Source organism: Leucopleurus acutus (assembly GCF_964270905.1).
Source record: "Leucopleurus acutus genome assembly, chromosome: 17".
Taxonomy (NCBI): domain Eukaryota; kingdom Metazoa; phylum Chordata; class Mammalia; order Artiodactyla; family Delphinidae; genus Leucopleurus; species Leucopleurus acutus.
In genome coordinates, this window is record NC_139159.1 from 64,802,866 (window position 1) to 64,826,148 (window position 23,283).

Genomic DNA, 23,283 nt, shown 5'->3' on the forward strand with positions numbered 1-23,283 from the left:
AAGACACAGGTTCATTTGCTGGCACTACAAATGACTAGCTTTGTGATGCTGGACCATCCTCTCTGAGCATCCTCATCTATAAAATGAACCTGACATCCACCCTTTCTGCTGCCCTAGTAGAACATTATGAGGACCAATAAGCTAAATGGATGTGCTAGTAAGAGTGTTAAAAACATAAGACTTTGTGCAAATGTAGAGAAGGAAGTTGTCACCCCATGATATACCCTGAGATAAGACTATAGTTGTTCAGGACACAGGGTTTGGATTTCAGATATACTTGGGTTTGAATCCTGGCTTTGCCACTTATCAGCTGTGCAAACTTGGTTGAGTAAATGATCTTTTTGAACCTCATTTTATGTAATGGATCATTTTGAGGATTGGTTGAGGTTGTATGTAGAAAATGCTTAGCACATTGTTAAGCTCATAGCTCAATAAGCTGTTGTTTTTTTAGGTTTTTTGGTTTTTTTTTAACTATTCCTTATACTGCAGCTTGGGTAGGAACGTATTGTAGTAATCAAATGAAGAAGCAATCTTGCACCTAAAATTTACAACCAAGAGTCATAGCAGAAGAGAGAAACCACCCATATTTGTATTTGTCTCCCTGGCTCAGCAAGATGACTTAAGGAAGTTTTGAAATGTTAGAATTCAGACAAGCATTATGGAAAGACAAAACACTGTCCCAAATTGTGCCTATAGCATATGCAGAAAGTAGATAAGGCTTATCACTTATAATTTAAATGGGGGATTTATTAAACTAGATAAGTATCTAGAATTTCTGATAAATTGTTTCTGCTTCTTATCCAACCACTTTTATGCTTTTAATCATTAACACCTCTGAAGTTACACGGGGCATGTAACACTTTTATCACCCAGACTTTCCTCTCAAAAGACACATAAAAGATTGCAAGGACTTGCAGACACCAGAAACAATAGCAGGAAGCCAGAGAATTTGCCTAAAAATTGAAGGTGAGTCAAATAGGAAAAGTCTTCGTAACCAGGAGCAACCAGACAGCGTCTAATGTGACTTTGCCACATAAAAGACTCTGTTATAACAAAAAAACCCACCAGTACCCTAAGCTGTAGAGTTTTGCCAAAAACACACATGAAAAAACATTTCCTGTCTGTACTGAACTACCAAGTTGCTGTGACATTATGTGTCTGGGTGTGACTTTCAATATAGGTAAACAATTTTGCTTTTTTTTTCAAAGATAACATTACCAACAGTGTATTCCAGACTCAAATTCTGGTTGTTTTCTTATTCAATGTTTATTGAAACTTCATATTCTTTTCATAACTGACCTCTATTTTTATATATGTATATAGACATGTATATATGTGTATATACACACACACACACACACACACACACACATTAAATGGAAATCTGGGGGGCAAAGAAATCCTAGACCATTAGGGCTAGAAGAAAACTTAATAGTGACTTAGCCCAACTCTATCTTTTAATAGATGCAAATACTAAATCCAAGAAAGGACAATGATTTTTTTGTCTCACAGAAGTAGGACTCAGACCCCCAGATGTTCTTCTTTGTATTTTTTTCTACCTTTCCACTATATAATGCTGCCTTTCAAAGTAAGAAAACAAAAACAAACCTTAAAAAATGCACAGTAGAACAAATAGCTGTACAGGGGAATGTTTACTATTGTGGATACTGGAAACACTAAAGCTAGGGAGATCCCATATCCTAGTTTGCCAAGAGTAGTTCAGTGTGCACCTGTTGTCCTGTTGTAATAATCAGTACTACCCCATCTGCTCTCACAATTGTGTGATTTGGAAGATAATTTATACGGTCACCTTAATGAAAGCACAAGTTTCTTGTTGAAGGTAAAGAGCCACATTTTACTTGCAAAGAATCTGAAGGTCCATTCTAAAACTTGGCCTCCCATAAGGAAATCCACACAACCTATTACAAGAGCTTGGGATTAAAAAGGCGGTGTGGGTGGGAGATGCTGTGTACTTGAAAATGAGCAAGGTCACACACCATGGCCATAGTAGAGCTAACCGTTGCCACAAAGACCCAAGCACGTATGTGTGGCTTTGCAAGATGTCTTCAAATGAGAATTTTCGTTTATTTTTGTTTGTTTTTAACAAACAACATGAAAGTACATGAAAGAGTAGTCAGGCTATGCTGTGACTGTAAAAACTCAGCTGGGAGTTGAAACCCAAATTCATGTCTCAGCAAAGTGTGACTTGAGGCTGGTTGCTCTAAATCTCTGGATCTTATGTTCTATAAGATAAAAGGATTGAATGAGACTATCTCTGTTTCTTTCCAGCTCCAGTTTTAGACTCCCATGGATTTGTTAGTTAACTTCCATGATTTTATCCTTTCCCAGGAAAATGTATTACCCTTACCCACACCCTCACCTCCACCATCACCAATTTGTCCCAAGCTCTCAATGAGATGTCCTCAGAAATTTCCGAAAGCGGGATAAATGGGAACCACAAAGAACTTCTCCTCCTGGAATTTGCCTTAGACTTTAATACAACTTAACACAACCTAACAACATAAGGTTGAAACAGTGAGAGCCCATCTCTCCATCCCAGGGTCCTGACTGGGACAGATGTCACTTGCATGTCTCATGTTTTTATTTTATTAGCTCAGTGGCAAACTAAGGCTCTGCCTGTACGTGTGGAATGGATAAAATATGCCATGGCCAATCGGCTCAACTCTGCTTTTACCCCCAGTTGGTTCAGACCACAGCCCAGCAACTCATGATGACGATAGACAAAACTGAAACGATGAGATTAGATATGCTATAACCTCATTTGATGGCATGCATAGACCTAGCCTCATTTTTTCCAGACTCCATTGCTGAGTTTTAATGAGAAGTCCAAAAGGTCAATTACTTTTTGACTGACTGTATGAAGAGAAAATTGATAGCTGGGGAAAGTTGATTGTATTATTCACTCTGCACACACAGCAAATTGGTTTTCTATTTATGGAGAATGTTTTTAATTAGTGCTTGAATTGTGCATTAAAATTGGGCAACTATAAATAGTTAACAGCTGTGATATTTTATACCTTAAAATTCAAAACTTTTTCCCCCCTCATTTGATGAATTCTAACCCATAGCTCTCTGTTTACATGTTTGCTATTTTGGTTCTGTGTAATTCTAGAAATAACTAGTTTCAGACAGTTATGGTTTAGTGAACGCAGGGAATTGCTTTTGCTAAAATTATTGTTGCTTGTTTCTAAAACTCCTACAGAATAAATCTACGGTCTTCAGAAAAGCAGAAGTTATTTCCAATGACACACACTATTTGCTGAAAATTTACGGTAGATTGACTCATGCATCTTTGCATTGTACTTAAATTAAAATACTATAGCTTTGGTTGAAGGGTAGATGTGTCAGTGGCCTCTCTGCGGCTTGACGGTTTGTTTTGATAGGACAGAGAAAGTTTACCTAATTATAGGAGGCTCATTATTGGTTCTGAAGGAGGAAAAAAGTCATCTCAACATTGATTTCTTCTGGAAATGAATCATGCAGTTGTATAACTTTTAGCACCACTGTCTGTCTCCATCTATGATCTTTTTTTTTCTTTTAGTTAACGTGAAGTTTGTCATTTCAAATAATGTCTGATGTCTGGCCCCAGGCTATTTGTAGATTTATCCTAGCCAACATGTGTCACGCATCTTTGTTTAGAATCTGCAACCTTCATCCTAGCAACCTCTTTTTATTTTATCCTTGCTTTTGCTTCCTTGGTGGCCCTGTACAGATTATAATGGGCTCTCTCAGAAAAAGTGTGATTAAGGATGGGTATCGTAAGTCCATAGATGTATAGTAAATTGGAATTCTTGACATGAATTTATCATTCAGGTAAATATTGGCTGCATCTTATTTCAACAGTTGCTTTGCCCATATTTTATAGTGGCCGACCCATCCTTTTAATGGTGTCACTTAAAGAAACAATAGACAGTTCAAACTATTCACTCAACACATCCAATCTCTAAACTGAAGCTGGAGATGTCAGAATTCTCCAAATATGAAAAAAAGATGCCTTGATTTTCAAACAATTGTCATTTTAAAATTAGACTTTCATGATTTTTATGTGGTATTTGCTTTGTTTACCTGCTTACTAAACACACAAATAAAAAATGGGTTCCAGCATGTTGTTGCCTCTTTAGGAATCAATTTCTTTTCATTTAACCCTGATCCTGAGCCATTGACTGTCTTCCCATGGCCTTATGGGTTAGTCAATGACTTCACCGCACATTGAACCATAGAATTTTCTACCTCACCTTTAGCTTGTGTATGAAGTAACCAACATGAACTTGCATGTCAACAATTCAGCTAAGAACATGATGAGGTCTTGGGAAGAGCATTCCCTTAGGAAAGTCCTAAATGCTGATTTAGCTCTCCTAAGTAATCTGGCTCTCCTACTTTGGACTCTAAATGGTTTTTTTTTTTTTTTTTTGGAATATATATCAACATGTATTAATGGGTGTTTTCTCAAAAGAGACAGTACGTCATTATCACAAAGGAGCAGCCACTTTCAAATAAAAGAGTATATGGATTAGTGTACAAGGTAAACATTCTGGGTACATCCGAGCCTTGGTGAAACTGGTTTACCACTTTGGCTCTGTTGCCACATGGGTAGTGGATCAGGCAGCCAGAAAAGCATGGACTCATTTCAGCTGTGGAAGTTCAGGGCGTGACTCCAAGCCAGAAGCGTGGCCATGGCCAGCTGTCTCAAGCCTCTGTGTGTACTCAGTAACCAAGAGTATGTTACAGCACATGCTGTGTCAGATCCAGCCATTAGCCTTCCAGATCAAGATAGGGGAGTCTTTCTCGCATTTGGTGCACTTGCAAGAAAGCTTCAGTTGAATTCTAGGGATCAGCAAGCAGAAAGGTAGAGAGACTAAGGCTCAAAATACAATTTGGACTTTCACTTGCCAGCTCTTAATAGTAGCATATCTACTTTTGTCTCCTTATAGAACTAACGTATACATAATATGTAGATGCAGGTTTTTCAACACTCCACACATCAGCTGGAATGGAGAAGTTTCCTCTCTGAAAAATGTGCAATAGAGGATATATTTACTCTTTTAAACATAAACCCCCAAGTGGTGTTGTTTTCTTTCTGTACTAAGCCTCTCCTGTTTTCTACACTTTTTTCTATAGGAATGTGATTACGTAGTATAAAGAAAAACAAAAAACTAATAGGAGAAAACAAATGACTTTGAGAGTCCAATGTCAAAGGTGTCATGCCAATTACAGTAAAAATTCAATGAATAAAAACACAGCTCTCAGCAATAATGCAAATAAGTAGAAAGTCTGAATTGCCCTCTTTTATGTAAAAAACAAAAAATGTCAGAAAAACAAGCTTATCTCATAGATGTTAGGAAAGTATGATTTTCAAGGTAAATTCTAGAGTTTGAACAAATTAAATCTATCTCCTTACATAAACCCATCTACTATAGAATGAGTCATCTTTTCACATGGTAGCTCCAAATCCTTGATGCTCAGTCATCAAAGAAAGAGATGATTTTTTTAACGTCCTTATTTACTAAGCCACAAGAATAGCATAATAGAATTTTTAAAGTTTGGTTTCTTTTTTTTTTTAATTGGCTTTTTAACAAAGAGGAATTCTCAAGTTCAAAGACTAAGTTGTTTTCATTGTACTGCCTCCAGTGCTTAGGCAAGTACATGGCACAGAGTTGGTACTCATAAATTCTTGATGAATCAAAGGAATTTTAACACCAATCGTAGGAGCTGTATAATTGCCCTGAAGAAGAAACAAAAAGTCATCTCAGCATTGATTGCATCTGGAAAAGAACCACGCTATAACTTCTATCACTACTGTGTCTCCATCAATGATCCGAGAATTCAATTATCTAAAAATTCAGTTTCCCCCACTTTTCAGGAATACATTGTCGGTATGGTTGAATTAGCTTTTGCTAGGAGAGACAGACTGGCTTTCGGGCTGAAGTTGCGACCCTGAAGCTGATTGCCTCTACCCATGGTCCAGATGGTCATTACTAGCCGTGAAACCTTGGGCAAGCCGCTTCACTTCTAAAGGCACTTAGGCAAGCCGCTTCACTTCTAAAGGCACTATTCTAGTAAGAATAGTGCCTACCTACTCGGCTTTTTGTGAGAATCTAGTTCATATATGTAAACCACTTGTAAAATGAATGTTCCCTAGCACTTCATAAGTCTTACTATTTTATTTTTAATGAGATTCATAAAAGGAAAGCATTGTATCTCAAATGTCTTATCACTTATAATTTCTAAGAATTTCTAGAGTAACCAGAGAATAACTGATTTGCTTTTTAATATATTCCTGGCTGTCAAAAAAAAATAAGTAAGAAAGTTCATTTGGCCTCTAAAGTTTTGGTTTAAATATAAACCCATGATTATCTCTTGAAATCATCTTATGGCAGCCTTAAAGTGATACGATTTATTCAGAAGTTAGTAAAGAGATTTTCTATCCAAGAGAAGCTTATAAATCATTAGCCAGAGGCTGCAAGAAACATTATATACGCATTTAGAGTCTGATTAAATGTCTGGTTGGCTATTTTTTCTTAGGAAAAAATTTTTCTATTTTTTGGCTTGGTAATTTATTTTACTTTAATAAAGCCAGTACTTTTTAAGACAATGAAAAATTCAATAAAATGACTATGATTCTAAGACCCACGTGAAAAATATTCTTTTTTTTTTTTGGAGATAAAATTTCCGATAAATCATTTCACATCTAGGTCACTGACACCAAGCAATTCTCTGCCACTATGGAAGCATGTCTGAGTAGTTCTGTCCTGAGATTACTGACTTGTTTATAGAAAGGGAACAACAGGACCAAAGTTATATTCTTGCTGCCTCTGTTGGTCAGGTAGCTATGATCTTTCCGTCGCTCTTACAGTGCTCCTTATTCAGTAAAGCAAATTAATTTTTCACGCATCTAAATATTCTAAGAGTCTCACCACCAACAAGAAAGGTTAAAGTATCAATAGATACTTGGATTAAGGGTGAAATAAAGAAAAGTGAAAGCTATTTGCTTTTTAAAAATGAATAAATCCTTACTTCAATCCTTTTCCCAAAGCTAAGTGCTTAAGAGAAACATACATGTCTTTCAGAGCTATGGACTGAAACCAGTTTCCAAGTTGGAGGGATAAGAGCTGCAAAATTCAAAAAAATGCTTTCATTTACTTATGCATAATAAGAGTCTGTAACAAAATCTAAAACATAATTAATCAATTATAAAAATTCAAATAGAAATACACTGTAAGAGCACGAATTATAAGTAATGTACCCATTTGTTGCTCTTTCCAGATTACTATTTTAGGTGGCTCTTGGATTACTGAAACGTTTTCCTTTTTAGTGAGAAAAGCAGTGAGAAAAGCATCAAGATAGCAAATCAGAAGATCTGAATTCAAATCCCTGTTATTTCCCATCCATCTGGCAGAAGGCAAGTCTCTTGACCTTCCTGAGCCTTAGTTAATATACCGATAAAATCAGAATTTTATGAGGAAGATAGAGATCATGAACCTAATGAAAATGTTATCAGTGTTTTAAAACAGCAACAAAAGTATCTGACTCAGGAAGTCTGGGCCTTGATCACAAACAAGAGTGCCTGGCACAGAGATGGAGTGAAATATATGTTCATTTGAACGTTCATCAGTGCATGAATAAACAGATGAATGTATAGTAGATAAAAGACTGTGACATTTATTTCCCAGCCTGAGCAGAAAAATAATAATAATAATAATAGAAGCAGGAACATCACCCTCATTTGAGATAGTGATTATACTATTTAAGTTGTCAGTTTCTCTAATGCATAAGATGCACATTGCTCGATATATGGCAAGCTACAAAGGTAGAGATTCTGAATCCAGGGGCAGAGAGTGGAGATGCTCAGGCTCAGCCTAAGTATAGCTTTTGGAGCTTGAATCCTACCTCTGCACCTCAACTGCTGTGTGATATTAAGCAAGTCACTTAAATACTCTGTGCCTCAGTTTTGTCACACGTCAAATAGGAAAGATAACAGTTTTATTACAGTGTATTAAGCATCAAAAGAGATAGCTGAAGTATAGCACTTGGTACTCCCCAAAATAAACACATTTCTGGGGTAACTTCATCAGGGAGAACTGATAGAAAATACACCAAGATGGCAACATTGCTATAATTATTTCCACCTACAACATTATCAAAATTATCGAAGTTTCTCATTCTTAGGCAAAGTTATTTGGCTTGGTTTTAGCCAACATGGTCCCAGCAACATTCCACAGTTTCAGCTAGAACTTGCAAAATACATGCATTTTTAAATAGGAGGTCAGATGCTAGACAAATTATGGAAATAGTAGCAACACCAAGTCTGTGCATATACTGATCTCTTGTAAAGATCATGTTAATGTCACTTAGGTATAACTCTGAGAGCTACTTACTAGTCTTCTCTGCCAGGTAAGTATTTTAAGTTAAAAAAACAAGTCTTTCCATTATCCAAGGCATTGTCTCATTTAATTTCTAAAGCTCCAAGGCTATCACTACTGACCTTAATTTCTAAGATCTGAACTTTAGTTCTGGTTGTGACACTTATTAGTTAGACAAATTTATTATGTCACTTAAAGTCTCTGAGTTTCTGTTTCCTCACGGAGTTAATGAGATTCTCAGATTAATATAATATCTGTGGAACAAATTACAAATAGCAAACCAAGCCAGTGCTGTCTCCCAAGGTCAGTTGATGATGTTGTTTTCGTGCCCATTCCATTTTCAGAGGAGAGAAAACTAAGTATTTTTACATTTTAATTTAATTGAAAGAAATGTTGCCGGTGACGGTATGTTATCTTAAAGAAAAAAGGGTGTTTTATCTTAGAGGTTATTGGGCAAATTTAGTGGAAGGCACACAGTGAGAAAGCAAAATTATCTGCAAAACGCCACAAAAAAAGATTTTGGAGCAATTTTGGCAACCCAAGAAGGAGGAAGAGTGAGGTTACATGAAACCAGGAAGAGAGGATTGGAGGTAAAGTCTTAGAGAAAAATGTTGAGAAGGAAAGGCCTGAGAAAAGATGGCAAAGGGGAAATTCCTAGTATATTATTGGCTAGGGAATTTTGAAGAAGAGGAATGCCGAATACTCAATTTTAAGTTGTTTGATCTGCTCTTGAAATAATCATCCTCTGTTTGTCCTCAGCACTTCGGTAGAAAGGTACCGTGTATAACTGTCTTGCACTGGCGATGCTTCAGGGTCAGGGAATAAAGTTCCCTTGTGTGATGGATTGCACACACTTGAACTTACAAAATGGGATTTAGTCTTTCCTTCAGTCTTAATTTAGTTGATCAACTTGAAATAATTTACCTTAAGGCTGCAACTTGTGAATGTGATTATTCATCAGGGAAATTCTCCCATAGCAACGGATTGCCAACAGGTCATGTCACCAATGTTTGTATTCTAAAATACATGTATGAAACATATTCATAGAGGAAGCATGTGACAGACAAGGAGCCACTTAACAGAGACACCATGGACCTGGGGTTGAAGAATAGAACACAAAACCAAAATTGAGTTGAGCTCAACGGTGTGGCCAAGATATCCTAAAACATTGACGCTGTACGTATCCCCATGGTGCCCCAGAACACACACAGCATTACTTCTAGGAGTCCCTAAATTCTGGCTTCCGTTTTCCGTGATGTATTCTTGCCTCTGAAATTAACGTGTTTAAAAAATATTTTTTAGCAACTAAATGCTCATTTTTAAGCAAAATTGTTCCCCCGTGTTGTATCCATTGTGACATGTCCTTGTACGCTTTTGGATCCTTTGAAAGAAAGAGAAATAGGAGTAAAAGACCTCAGTATCTATGCCTGTTATGAAGGAGGAGTTTTGGAGTCGTTTATCAGAACTTAGAAAATATATTTGCTTGACGTTAAGTTTAGATCTTCTCAGAAGTATTTCATGAAAAGATGTGCTGAAAATTATATATAAAGTAAGCAGCCAAATTTCATAATATGAAATCTCTGAAATATAAACAGACCATTAAAAAACGAACATATCATTTATTAGGCACATGCTTCCCAGCAGAGCTGAAATAAATATTTATCTCTATAATGCAGGAAATATTTTCCCAGAAATGGGTTATATTCTGTGTTTCATCAGCTCAACAAATGCCTGATGATCTCTTTTAACTTCTCTGTGTTGAATGTCAACCAAATACATCAGGTCAAAAGTCAACCACACACTCTTCAATCTTTATGGAGACCTTGTTGCTAAGGATTCTCAGAAGCAAGGGGTAAAAGAAGTGGTCAACAGCAATTACGCTGAAGAATGTTCATTCCTGACCTCCGTATACAGTGAGGAGAGAGGCAAAGATGCCCTTTAGTAATTCAACCTGTACCTGTTTAGTGCCTATCTCCAGGGAACTCAGGTACCACGAAACTTTGTTTGACCCATTCCATAAGCAGAGCATGGATCTGGTCTCCACACTTGCAAAAATAGAGAACTAAGATGTAGCACAAGTAAATAGTCTTCCCCAAGGCAAAAATCTGTAATGGTATTGAAAGTTGGGCCCAGGCTTCTTAAATGTCGAGTCACCGCTATTGTTTAGCATAGTTTCTATTAAAAATATTCAGTTTAGTCATCTTTTTTTCCTAGAGAGCATAAAGCAATTTAAAAGAGATCATGTATTTGAGCTGACTACAAAGAATAAAGATGCCTTGTCAAAAAGGAAGAAAAAGTGCATAAAGTATTAATTTCCCTTTCACACTGCCGAAAGCATTAAAGAATCTCTCAGTTATAAAATGTGAACTTTCTTCCTCTATATGGATTCGGCAAGTTACCAAACTCTATTGACTCTTCCTTTATAATACATTGGCTATCTTTTCATCTCACTTTCTATTCTTTCAAGATCTCATCCACTCTGATGGCTTTAATTACAACCTATATGTGGATGACTCTCCAATCTGTACCTCTGGCTGAGATTTTGTTGGGGCCATCAGATAGCTCCCCTTGAATATTCCAGAAGGATGTTGAACTCAACATACCCAAAAGTTAATTTACCATCTTTTCTCTGAAATTTGCATTTCTTTTCTCAGTAAATGGCATCACATCCAATTGTTCAAGCCAGGAACCTGGGAATTTCCCTGACCCCTTCCTCTCCCTGACCCTCCATTTCCAAGCAATCAGTAAGTCTTGTTACTTCCACATTCTTTTTTTAATCTATTTGCTTCACTTGATACTCACCCTTGCTTCCAAAGCCCTGATTTACCTAATTGAACTATTTGATCTTTCAGCCTCCCTGGCTGCTAGCATAATTCTAGCCAATGAGATGTAAATGGATTTCACCCCATAAGTTTTCCAGGATGGTTCTTTGAAAAGATGACTAACTAGCTGTCCCGTTGTCTCGGCCCTTGGTCTACAATTTTTCCCTTCATCCTGCGTAGAATGTAGGTACAATGTTTGAAGTTATAGCAGCCCTTTTGTGGCTATGAGGAGAAAAGCCACATGTAAAATATGGTGAAGGCAGAAAATAGAAGTCTTGGTGCCTGATGACAACATAGTACTACTGTGTTAGGATTCTCTGCCTTCAGATTTCTTATTATTTGAAAAAACAAACCAATAAACCACAAAATCCATCTCTTATCTCACTGAGCAAGTTACTTGCTGCGTTTCTATTACATGAAGCCAAGAAGGCCTACCTCTGACACACCTCTCATATTCTGATTTTCAGATCCAGCAGCAACATTCCCTTTTTTTTTTTTTTTTGGCCACACCCACATTGCTTACGGGATCTTAGTTCCCTGACCAGGGATTGAACCCATGTTCCCTGCAGTGGGAGCGCTGTCTTAACCACTGGACCGTCAGGGAAGTCCCAACATTCCCTTTCTTAAAATCCTTCATGCGTTCCCACTGCCCTTGGTATCTTTTTCAAACTCCTAAGCAGCACCTACAATGTCCTTCAGATCTACTCCTTACCTTCAGCTGAGCCTTATCTGCCCCATCAAGTTCCAAACGCTAGCCTCAATGAACTACTTTCAGTTCCCCACACATATCATTCTATCTCTCAACCAAGACTTTGCATATGGTACTCCTTCTATGCAGAATGTCTTCCTTTTATAACTTCTCAACTTTATTTGGCTAATTCCAATAGTTTTCCAAAACCTGCTTAGGAAACATCACCTAAAGGAAACCTTTCCTAATCCGCCAAGCCTAAATCAGGTTCCTCTCATCTAGGTCTCCATGACAACTGGATGCCCGGTATTTATCCCTATCAGAATGGGAAAAAGATTTAAAAAATAATGGCAACTGTTTTTAAACTTCTCTCTCTTCCCCAAAAGACAATAAATTCCCTAAGAAAAAGACTGTCTTAAGGACTATTGTAACTCCAGATATTGTACTGCAGTATCTGATAAACCATTCATAGTTGTTGAATGAGTAGATGAATGAATGCATTTACATCACACATATCTATCATTCAAACTCAAACCCCTCTCATTATGTGCCCATGTAATTATTCATTCTAATTCATCCACTATTATTCAAGAAATTGCTGTGTATAATTAAACACAGAACAAAAATAATGAAAGTCAGGAGCTTGCCTTGAGCCACATTTTAACCAGAAGAAGGTATTGATCCCTGAGTACATAAATGGGGATACCTGTGCTCTTTAGTGTAATTAAGCTTATACTTAGATGTATTTAAATAATAGAATTTAGTAATTTATATATATTAATATCTTTTCTTTTCTCTGGTTATTTTTTTTTTTATTGATTGCTTTGATTGAAAAAGCCTCACATAAGGACACTCTTTAGGTGCACTGAATCAGTACATACTGACCTGGAAACAATCAAGATTGATGACTTACTGAATCTATAAGAAATGATTTCCAAAGTGGAGACAAAACCAAATTTTTCTAATTGAGGATTTCCAGGCTTACAAACACTTCTTGAGAATTAAAACATTCCAAGAGTTTGGAATGTAATGTTGATGTTATTTTTTTTTACAGTTTTATGAAGGTATAAATTATATACCATACAATTAACCAATTGTAAGTGAAGAGTTGGAATTTTTAGTGTATTTATATAGTTGTGCAGTCATCATTGTAAAACAAATTTATAACACAGTTATCACTTCCCGGAGTTCCACTGTGCCCATATGAAATCAATTCCTGCTTCCGCCCCCAGCCTCAGGCAACTACTCATCTGCTTTCTATCTTGAGAGTCTTGCCTATCCTAGAAATTTCATATAAAAGGAATAATATAATACTTAGTCATTTTTGTCTGGTTTCCTCTACTTTGAATAATTTGGAGAGAAGCCATCATCTATATTGTTCCATGTATCAGTAGTTTGTTCCTTATAGTATCGATCCATTGTATGGACACACTGCTTGATGGACAAAATCCATCCACTGCTTGATGGACATTTGTGTTGTTTCCAGTTATGACTATTATGAATAATACTGTTATGAAAATTCATGTACAAGAATTTGTGTGGACATATGTTGTAATTTCTCTTGGATAGCTCTCAAAGAGTTGAATTGATGGCTTATATTTCAAGTTTATATTTAACCTTTAAAGAAGCTGCCAAACTGTTTTCCAAAGTGACTGTTTACATCCTTACCAATAAAGAATGAGGGAGCCAGTGTATCACATCCTAGCCAACACTTAGTACTGTCACTTTAAAAAAAATTATTATGGCTAGTCTAATCTGTGTATAATGGTATCTCATTGGAATTTAATGAGTAATGGCATTGGGCTTCTTTCCATACATATATTAGCTATTTGTTGTCTTTGTAGAAATGTCTGTTCAGTTATTTAGCTCATGTTTTTTTATTTAGTCAGTTGCATTTTATTACTCAGTTTTTTACAAGTCCTTTATTGAATATATGATTTGCAAATATTTTCTTCCAATCTGTGACTTGTCTATTTATTCTTAATGAGGTGTATGTGTGCTTACGCACAAATGTTTTAAATTTGGAAGTAGTATAATTTACCAGTTTCTTTTATGGACCGTGGTTTTGGTGTAATATCTAAGAAATTTTTGCCTAACTCAAGGTCACAAAGTTCTTCTATGTTTTCTTCTGTAAGTTTTATAGTTTTGTCTCTTATATTTCAGATTTTTTATCCATTTTGAGTTAATTGTTGAGTACGGTGTGAGATGTGGTTCTAAGTTCATTTCTTTTCATGTGGCAATTCAATTTTCCATGTGGCATCATTTGTTAAAAAGACTATCATTTTCCCCACTGAATTGCCTTGGTACCTTTGCCAACAATCAGTGTGAGGATTTATTTCCATTTGATTTTTTTAAAATGTGTTTTTATAAATATGAGGTTTAAAATGTAAAAATAAAATAATTTTGAGTGTTTGGTTAGCATGTTGCTTTCTAAATATGTGTCATTTTAAAAGCCATTCTATTAATTTCCATTTTTTACAAACTGCATGCAATTAAATTAACTTATGAGAGAGAACTTTAATCGAATAAGATGCTTACATGTGAATGGACAAAGATAAAACCAAGTCCAGAGTTGACTTATATCACCTTGCTAGGAAATTCCTTCAGGAGATGAGGTTGTCATTTTGCTGTTATCCTGTTTTAACTAGTAGAACACTTCAGCCTTGGGATATGCTTGTTTCATATTCTGTTCGTCATTTCCCTCCAGGTATCACCTAAGCTGGATGAATAATAATTAAAATGCACAAGAACAGATGTTATTCGGTCTCTGTCAGGCACTGAATAAATGTCTGATGTGTCATTCCTTCCCATTAACTGTGGATGAATATCACAAGAATGGTATCTTAGTTTCCTAGGGCTGCCATAACAAAATACCACAAATTCGGTGGCTTAAAATAACAGAAACTTATTATCTCACAGTTCTGAAGGCCAGAAGTATGAAATCGAGGAGTTGGCAGGGGAGGGTGATTCCTTGCTTCTTCTAGTTTCTGGTTGCTCCAGGTGTGCCTTAGCTAAAGGCTGCATAACCTCGACCTCAGCCTCTGTACTCGCATGGCCTTCTCATTTTGGGTGTCTCTTATAAGGACACTTGTCATTGGATTTAAGGACCACCCAGATAACCCAGATAATTCATCTTGAGATCCTTAGCTTAATTACATCTGCAAAGACCCTCTAGCCGAATAAGATCACATATACAGGTTCCGGGCATTGGAATATGGACGTATCTTTTATGGGGCCACCATCAACCTATGAAAAAATGGGTAGAAGACTGGGGAAGGAGGCAGAATATCACTTGTTATTCACTTCAGTGGCATGTCATTTTTGGACAAGCACAAATCTCAAACCTGGGATTTCAATGCCTTGGGAAGTGGAAGATGAAAAATTCAGGAAAATGTGGAATCACAGAGACAATTTCATAAACGAGCCACTAATTCTTATCTTTTTAGATTTACTTCTTTTTTTGAGGTTTTTTTAAACATCTTTATTGGAGCATAATTGCTTTACAGTGTTGTGTTAGTTTCTGCTGTATAACAAAGTGAATCAGCTATACATATACGTATGTCCCTGTATCTCCTCCCTCTTGCGTCTCCCTCCCACCCTCCCTATCCCACCCCTCTAGGTGGTCACAAAGCACCAAGCTGATCTCCCTGTGCTATGCGGCTGCTTCCCACTAGCTATCTATTTTACATTAACTTCTTCTAATTTTATACCAGCTGAAAACTTGATTGGCTTATTGTTTATGTCAGAATTATGTTTTAAAGAGAAAGCATAGTTGACTTGTATTTCAACGTCTGACTTAATTTTCTAAATAACTGAGAGTTAAGTCTTTAAAGTTTCAGTAGAAATCTTTCTAGTGGGCGTTAGATATTTTTCACACACTAAAAAGGATACATTTAACATCATTTGACAACTTCCTTTCATTTACTCAATCTTCTCTTCCCTTTTAAAATTTATGTCATTCATTTATTCCATATTTACTGGGTTAACAAGGAACTTGTACAAAGTTTTTAAACAATAGCAACAGGCTCACAACTTTCAACATTTCACAGACCAGGTTCCATTAATACTTTCTTTACAACATTTTTTTCTTCATCGACAAATTTCATAGTAGATTATGCTAGATTCCACTGTCTCATTTACCACACCATTCGATTTTAACTGCACTCTGGTTTAAACACTGTTTAGAACCCTTAAGAAGAAATACAGTATATTCTTAGATGCTGAGAGTAAGTAAGCAGGAGAGATAGGGGTCAATAAAGGTAAGTGATATTATTAGTTTTCATATTATTGTGACTGTTCAGTAATGACTTTCCCAGTGGTTATGAGACTCCTTGCCACTCCTTTCCTCTCATCTTGATGAAATCTCTTCACTGAGTGATCTCTTTCATTCATAAGGTGGTATTTATAAATTATTGACTGCTAAATCCCATGGCGTATTCTCAACCTTCATCTTATGCTTCCATGCATTAATTGGAACCAATTATACATTTAGCCTTTCTTGTTCTTTGGCTTCCATGACATTTTGCTCCCTCTGTGATCTGTTTGCTAGCCTTTCTTTTGCCTTTTGGCCCCTGAATATAGATTCTCTTGGTATTCATACTCTTGAACTTCTTTTCTCACTCAAAATTCCACTTTTATCTCTAATCTCCATACTTATGACTCTCAGATTGAAATCTCAAATTCTAGATTTCCCCCTAGAATCAAGACCCGCATTCCAAAATGCCTGCCTGTAATCTCCATCCTGTTATTTCCCTGACCCTTAAAGTCACCCAGCCTCATTATTTTCCCTTCAAAATTATTTTTTTCCACAACCAGGGTTTCTTAGTGGCAATAGTGTTTTTCCTGTCACCCAGATTGAAACTGAAAAGTGTTTTTTAAGATCACATTTCTTGGTAAATCCTAGCTAAAAGTAGAGCAGTCCTCTCTAGTCTATGAAAGTCCTCTACTTTGAATATCCACCTATTTAAAAGCTCCCATATTTATCAGTGAGGGAAAAAGGGAACTATATTTCCAAGCCAGATAAGAAAAAAATTAATCCTGGAGATCATAGTCTCCATGAGAAAGGAAAGCACTATATGATTACAATATATGAGCTTTTTTTTTTTAATTTCTGTTTAGCTGTTGCTCTCAACATTCAGTGACTTACCAAGCCATATACATTTGTCTTCTTCAAGATCAAAAGGACTGGGAACACAGATTGAGCTCTAAAGATGTTTATCACAGAGTTATAATATTAGAAATTTTAAATTCCCAACACTAGAGCATTGATTGACTAAATCATGTTTTACATATAAAACATGTGATGCATAATCTGCATTAATTTAAATTTTGTTGTAACAGTCTATTCATTAATATAGAAAGATCTTATATGCATCATTGAGTTTAAAAAAAATGTTGGAAAGAACGGGCATAGGACATCCAAGGAAAAATACTAAGGACTATTGCTTCAAACTGCTACCAGTGGATTTCTGCTTATAAATGTAAAGAATGTATGTTCATTGTGTGCCAGGCAATGCTTCAAAAAGAAATGAAAGAACTAAAATAGATTTAGAATAGTCTAAATAGCTTCAAGAACACCTATTTTCAAAGAATCATAGAATTCAGAAAGTACATTAAATATCAAGTCCAAACTCACTTTCTATGCCTTGTGGCAATTGAAGTTGAGTGATTTGCTCTATGTCATACAGTTGGTTATGACAGATGTGGAATTTGAGGCCTGTAACACCATCCTATTAATTCCCACCATTTTCCAATCACTGTTAACATGACAAATGCATCCACTTTTGACATTTTAAGCATGTGTGGAAATGAATGCACCTTCGAAGCTGGAGAACATTCAGCTTTATGGAATCCAAAGAGCATTTTAAAGCAGGAATTTTTAGACATAATTTGTATTTGAATTTCTTTTGTCCCCTTTTCAATGGGGGACTATTAGTCAGGGTTCTCCAGAGAAACAGAACCAACAGGATATATCTCTTTCTCTATCACTATCTCTATCTCTATCTATCTGTATATATCTATTTCAGAAAGAGAAAGATTTATTATAAGGAACTGGCTTACATAATTATGGAGGATGAGAAGTCCCACAGTCTGCAAGCTGAAGGCCCAGGAAAGCTAGTGGCATAGCTTCAGTCCAATCCCAAAGACCTTGAGAATCAGGGGAGACAATGGTGTAAATCCCAGTCCCAGTACAAAGGCCTGAGAACGAGGATAGATGATGCTGTAAGTTCCGGTCCAAGTGCAGGAAAAAGCCAGTCCCAGTTCAAGTGCTCAGGCAGAGAGCAAGTTCTTTCTCTCTCTGTCTTTTTGTCGTACTCAGGCCCTCAGAGGACTGGATGAGGCCCATTCACTTTGGGGAGGCCAACCTGCTTCACTCAGTTTACCAGTCCAAATGCTAATCTCATCTGGAAACATCCTCACAGACGTGCCCAGAAATAATGTATAGCCAAGTATCTGGCACCCACGATCCAGTCAAGTTGACTAGTAAAATCAACCATCACAGTGACCTTGGCAAAACTGCTTAACTTTTCTGAGCCTCAGGTACTTTGCCTGCAAAATGAGGGAATTACTATCTATTCCACAGGGCTATTTTAAGGTTTAAATAAGATAAACAAGTTAAGAGACCTATCCTTGCACATAATGACTGTTCAGTCAATGCCAGTTCCTTTCCCTCCCTTTCCCTGTATTGCTTATGAAAAGATCAGTTTAGTTATACTACAGGCCTGTTGTTATGGGTTGAATTGAGTCTCCCCAGGCAAAAATAATTACATGTTGAAGTTCTAACCCCCAGTACCTCATAATGTAACTCTGTTTAGACACAGGGTTATTAAACAGGTAATCAAGTTAAAATGAGATCATTAAGGTGAGTCCTAATCCATTGTAAATGGTATGTCTATAAAAAGGGAAACATTTGGACACAGAGACACACACACAGGGAGAACTCTACTTGAAGATTGGAGTTATGCTTTCACAAGCCAAGGCACTCAGAGGCTATGAGATGGGCCTGGAACAAATCCTTTCCTGGTGTCTTCAGAAGAGGCATGGCCTTGCCAATACCTTGATCTCAGATTTCTAGCCTCCAGAATAGTGAGACAACAAATTTTTGTTGTTTAAGCCACTTAGTTTGTGATACTTTGTTACAGTAGCCATAAGAAACAAATCTACCTGTATTTCTTAGATTGACCATAATTTGAAATGACATCTCTTAGGGATAATTCCTTATTAGTTCTTATCAGAATATGTAAGGTTCTTTTCCAATTTCAAAGAAACTAGGTCCAAAACCCCTTCTGGCCCAACTCTTAGTTAACATGCCTCTCCAAGAACGGAGAAGGTAAGAAATCTCCCTGCTATATGACCTGGTTCTAGTTTTTCAGAATCTTACTAAGTCTAGGCTACTCATACAGGTCATGGGGTTGATGGAGCAGATAGGTAAGCTGACAGATAGATGGATAGATAGATAGATAGATAGATAGATAGGTAGATAGATAGACAGATAACAGATAAATGTAGAAAGAGAGAGAAGGAGATCTCTATTTCTATCTCTGTATATATGGCTATATTTGTAGTTACATCATCTGTATCTATATCTGGTCTGCTTTTTAACAAATGTGATACCACAAGGTTTTTTCTCCCCATTTTATCAAAAACTTGCTGAAAACACCATTTTAATAAAATTGTCATGCCGTACTCTCATGCATTTGTACTTAACGATGACTTGCCAACCATTAACATATGATTAAGCAACTGATGTCCTTTCGCCTTTTGGCCACATCTTTTAAATAAAGCTTTGCCCACATTTCAGAATATTTTTTTCAGACAGTGTACCAGAAGGCCAATTACTAGGGCAAAGGCCATAAACATTTTTAATATTCTTGATACTTTTTGCGAAATTGCTTTGCAGTGAAGTGGTGTTCCTTCCTTTGGGGTTCAATCCCAAGACAATTCTTTGTAGCAAGAGAAGAAAGAAATAAGGTCATGAAGATCAGTTGGGAGTATTAGTGTTCAACTGCTACCAGCAGCAAGTTATGAATATTTCCTTGTGAAAAAGCTGAATGCCATGCATAACGATTACATAATATGTAGGTAATTCAAGAAATCTCTGGCTCCATCTTTCTGGAACCCCAACATTTAAGTGCAATCTGGGTATTAAATTATCCATTCATGCACTGAGTTGAAGGTATCTCTGTCCCCTCTATTCTCTGAGATGTTTCTGCTGACCCGCACACTTGAGTGTTTAGTTCAGAGATAACTTTCAATAAACTGTTGTCACTTGAAAATAAACAGTCTGGACAATGTATGGTTCATTTGGAACACTGAGAAAATAAACAACCTAGGATATGCTTCCTTCCTGTTTTTACAGCCCTTTTTGGAATGTGTATTCCAGATATTTCTCCTTCTTCCCCAAAGAAGAAGGTTTTATTTAAAATAAAGCTGTTTATTTGGCACTTCTGGGCGGCCCTTTTTTGAAGAGCCACAGCAATGGGTGGCTTCGGAGCCCATCTTCGAAGGAATCAGTTCATCCTTCTGTTGCTCTTTCTTTTGCAAATTCAGAGTCTGGGTCTGGACATTGATAGTCGTCCTACGACTGAAGTCTGTGCCACACACATAGTTTCACCAGGACCCAAAGGTGAGGAAAGAAAAATGAAACGCTCTTATCTAGTAAGTAAGCTCTCTTACTTCATCTCTCAACCCCACTCTAGCCCCCAATGACTTTCTCTACTCCCTTCCTTAGAGTTCTCTCACTTTCCTTCTATTTTAGAAAAATCAATGTCTTGTTACTTATTTTAAGATCTCCCTTGGTGTTAGGTAAGAGAACGTGGGGAGGCGCTGGAAGGCTGGGGCAGGGCTGTGATGGAATTCACCCAGGGCAGGGGGAAGTTCCATCTTCCATGCTGCTCCACGGGAGATACACAAGCAAGACATCAACCTTCCGGAATCCTTTCCTTAAGAGCATCTCTGTTCATGGGCTGTTTTTACTCCAACTGCTTCCTCAGACTGATTTTGGTAAAGCTACTAGACCAAAGCTCAGTAAAGTAAAAATGAATTCTTTCATGTATTTCATAAATTAAGGGGCTTCTGAAGAGGAAAATATTCATCAAGGATTGGAGGTAGCATAGAAATGAACATTTCTTTATTTGAAAGTGGAGTTTTAGGGCCAAGTGCCTTCAGCTGAAGGATGATAGAATATTGCAAACGTTGTTTTTCAAGTAGAGCCAAGGTCCAAATGCGCTTCCAGCAACTGGTTGGTAAAAAAATGCTGTTGTTTTCCCGGTTTCAGCTCTGACCCTTTTGTTCTGAAAGTGGTCACTGCAGCACAAATTGGTGCTCCCTCATTAGTAATTCATGCTATGTTTCTCCAGGCTAGATGGTGGAAGAATTGCATCTGCTTAAAATTTTAAGTAGAAAAAAAGGGTCTTTAGAAAAAAAAAGAAAAACATTGCCCCGTGCTTGTCAGTTATTTAAATGTGTATTGCTTAAAGTGCATTTTTCTTAATCAGTGAATTAATTTCCTCCTAAGATTGCAATCCAAGTTTTAACCTTTGATACCATAAAATAAATGCAGGGAAGAACAATGAGGCCTTGGGGCTTCCAAATAATTTCTTGGGTAAATAAATGAATAATGCGAGGGTAAATGTTCAGAAAACAAAGTTTCAATTAGAAATAAAGTACTTACTTAAAACCATTACTGGACTTTTCATAGAATAGAGGAAACTTTGTATTATTCCTGGGGTTTCATGGGAAATGCTAAAAATTAAAATTAAAACTTTGTCCCTTCAAATGGGAGAACCCATTTTAGAATAGAACTGTTAAGCAGTTTTCCTTGCAGAGAAACTGCAGCTTTCAAACTGGAAGAAGAATGGACAAAGAATTGTTAAAATAATGTCCAAAATATCGTCCAATTCAACAATTCTATTCGTTCCAACTCAGCCAGCATATATTGAATACCTATTAAGTGCTAAGCACTATTTTAGGCACAAGCGATGCATTAAATGATATATATTAGTGTCATGAGCAATGGGGACGTAAATAATTTAGGAGGGAGAGCAGAGGGCAATTAATATTTGCTGGATACCAGCGTGGGGTCCACCATGAGTCTTCCAACCCTCATTTTTTAACGTAACACAAAACTTCTCCCTTCCCATTAGAAACTCTAAGGTTTCAAATAATGGAAACCTCTTTAACTCTCTGTCTGAGCCTGTGTAGAAATTATGAGATGATTACAAGCAGAAATGTGACAGAATGAAGAAGCAAGTGCTCCTGGGGAAGAAAGACTTGGGAAGAAGCCCTCTAGAACTCCGGGTTTCAGAGCTAAGTTATGGACTTGGTATGATTTCTTCTTCCCCTAGAACCTGGGGACTTGGCATCAAATGGGTTCTCAGTGGCTTTTTTATTAAAAAGATTCCAAGGTTCTGGAACGTACTGAATACCAGCTAAGTCCCAGGCATCATGTGGGATTCTAAAGGTTTCAAGCTAAGGAAGAACTTGTCTTAGAACTTGTACCTACATTGAAAGCCGGTGTTAGAGTGCAAACTCTTGGGGTCAGTTAACTCATTTTTAATTTGCAAATTGCCTGTATGTGTACCACATGCATAACATCAAAAACCTATTCATCACTGCCCTTCCTCTGCTCTATGTCCTGTGCTAGACATTGTGGATACACCAAAACACAAGGCATGTTTTTTTTGTCTTCTCTCAAGATATAAACTGCCGTCTACTCTACTTCATCCTGTCATGAACACGGTGACAGTCCTCCCCACCCGTGAATAAGGCAGATTTGTATATTTATCTCTACAAATGACAAAAAAAAAAAAAAAAAAGCTTGATGGCTAAGCAAACATTTTAAAGAACTGGATTATTGCTTTTGTTTAATATATTTTTTTAAGAGTAAGCTGGTCTATATTTTTCTCCCTGGCTAATCATCTCAATACCATAGTCATCAGCACTGTCCGCAGACACTTCCAGATACTCTGAGAAACAAACAATAAAAGGAGTTTTCCTTAAATTCATTTGGGAGACTTGGAATTTAATAAAAATATATAGAGTTGCAAACGGAAAACCATTAATGCTACTCTGTCATATAATATATTGTCTAAGTCAGACACACCATTTTTTATTGCACTACTTCCCAAGCTTGACTTAGTGGGAAAAAAAGACATTGGATTGAACCTGCTTGATCTTCAGGATGGTATTACATCTGTTTATGCTTCAGTTTCTTTATTTGCAAAATGAGCTTCATCACAGACCTCTTTTAAGAATAACATCGGATAATCAAAGTGAACTTTAAGCTGTGTAGACATTATGAATAGATACTTAACATATTCCATTTATCTTTCCTCTCCTTCCTATTTGTCTAAGTCTGTTGAGTAGTCATTTTGAGAATGAGTATTGCTCT

At 36.8% G+C, this 23,283-nt stretch overlaps 1 protein-coding gene across 2 annotated transcripts in view; it reads left to right on the top strand.

Moving 5' to 3' along the window:
* COLEC10 (collectin subfamily member 10) overlaps positions 1-23,283 on the top strand; it is a 173,268-nt gene that overhangs the window by 111,452 nt on the left and 38,533 nt on the right. The window contains exon 1 of one of the 2 annotated variants that reach the window (XM_082858750.1): positions 20,335-20,517. The exons of the other annotated variant lie outside the window; for it this stretch is intronic. Coding sequence (XP_082714876.1) covers positions 20,370-20,517 — 148 coding nt within the window. The 5' untranslated portion in view covers positions 20,335-20,369. Of the gene's footprint in view, positions 1-20,334; positions 20,518-23,283 lie in introns of those variants that run through there. 2 annotated transcript variants of the gene reach the window in all.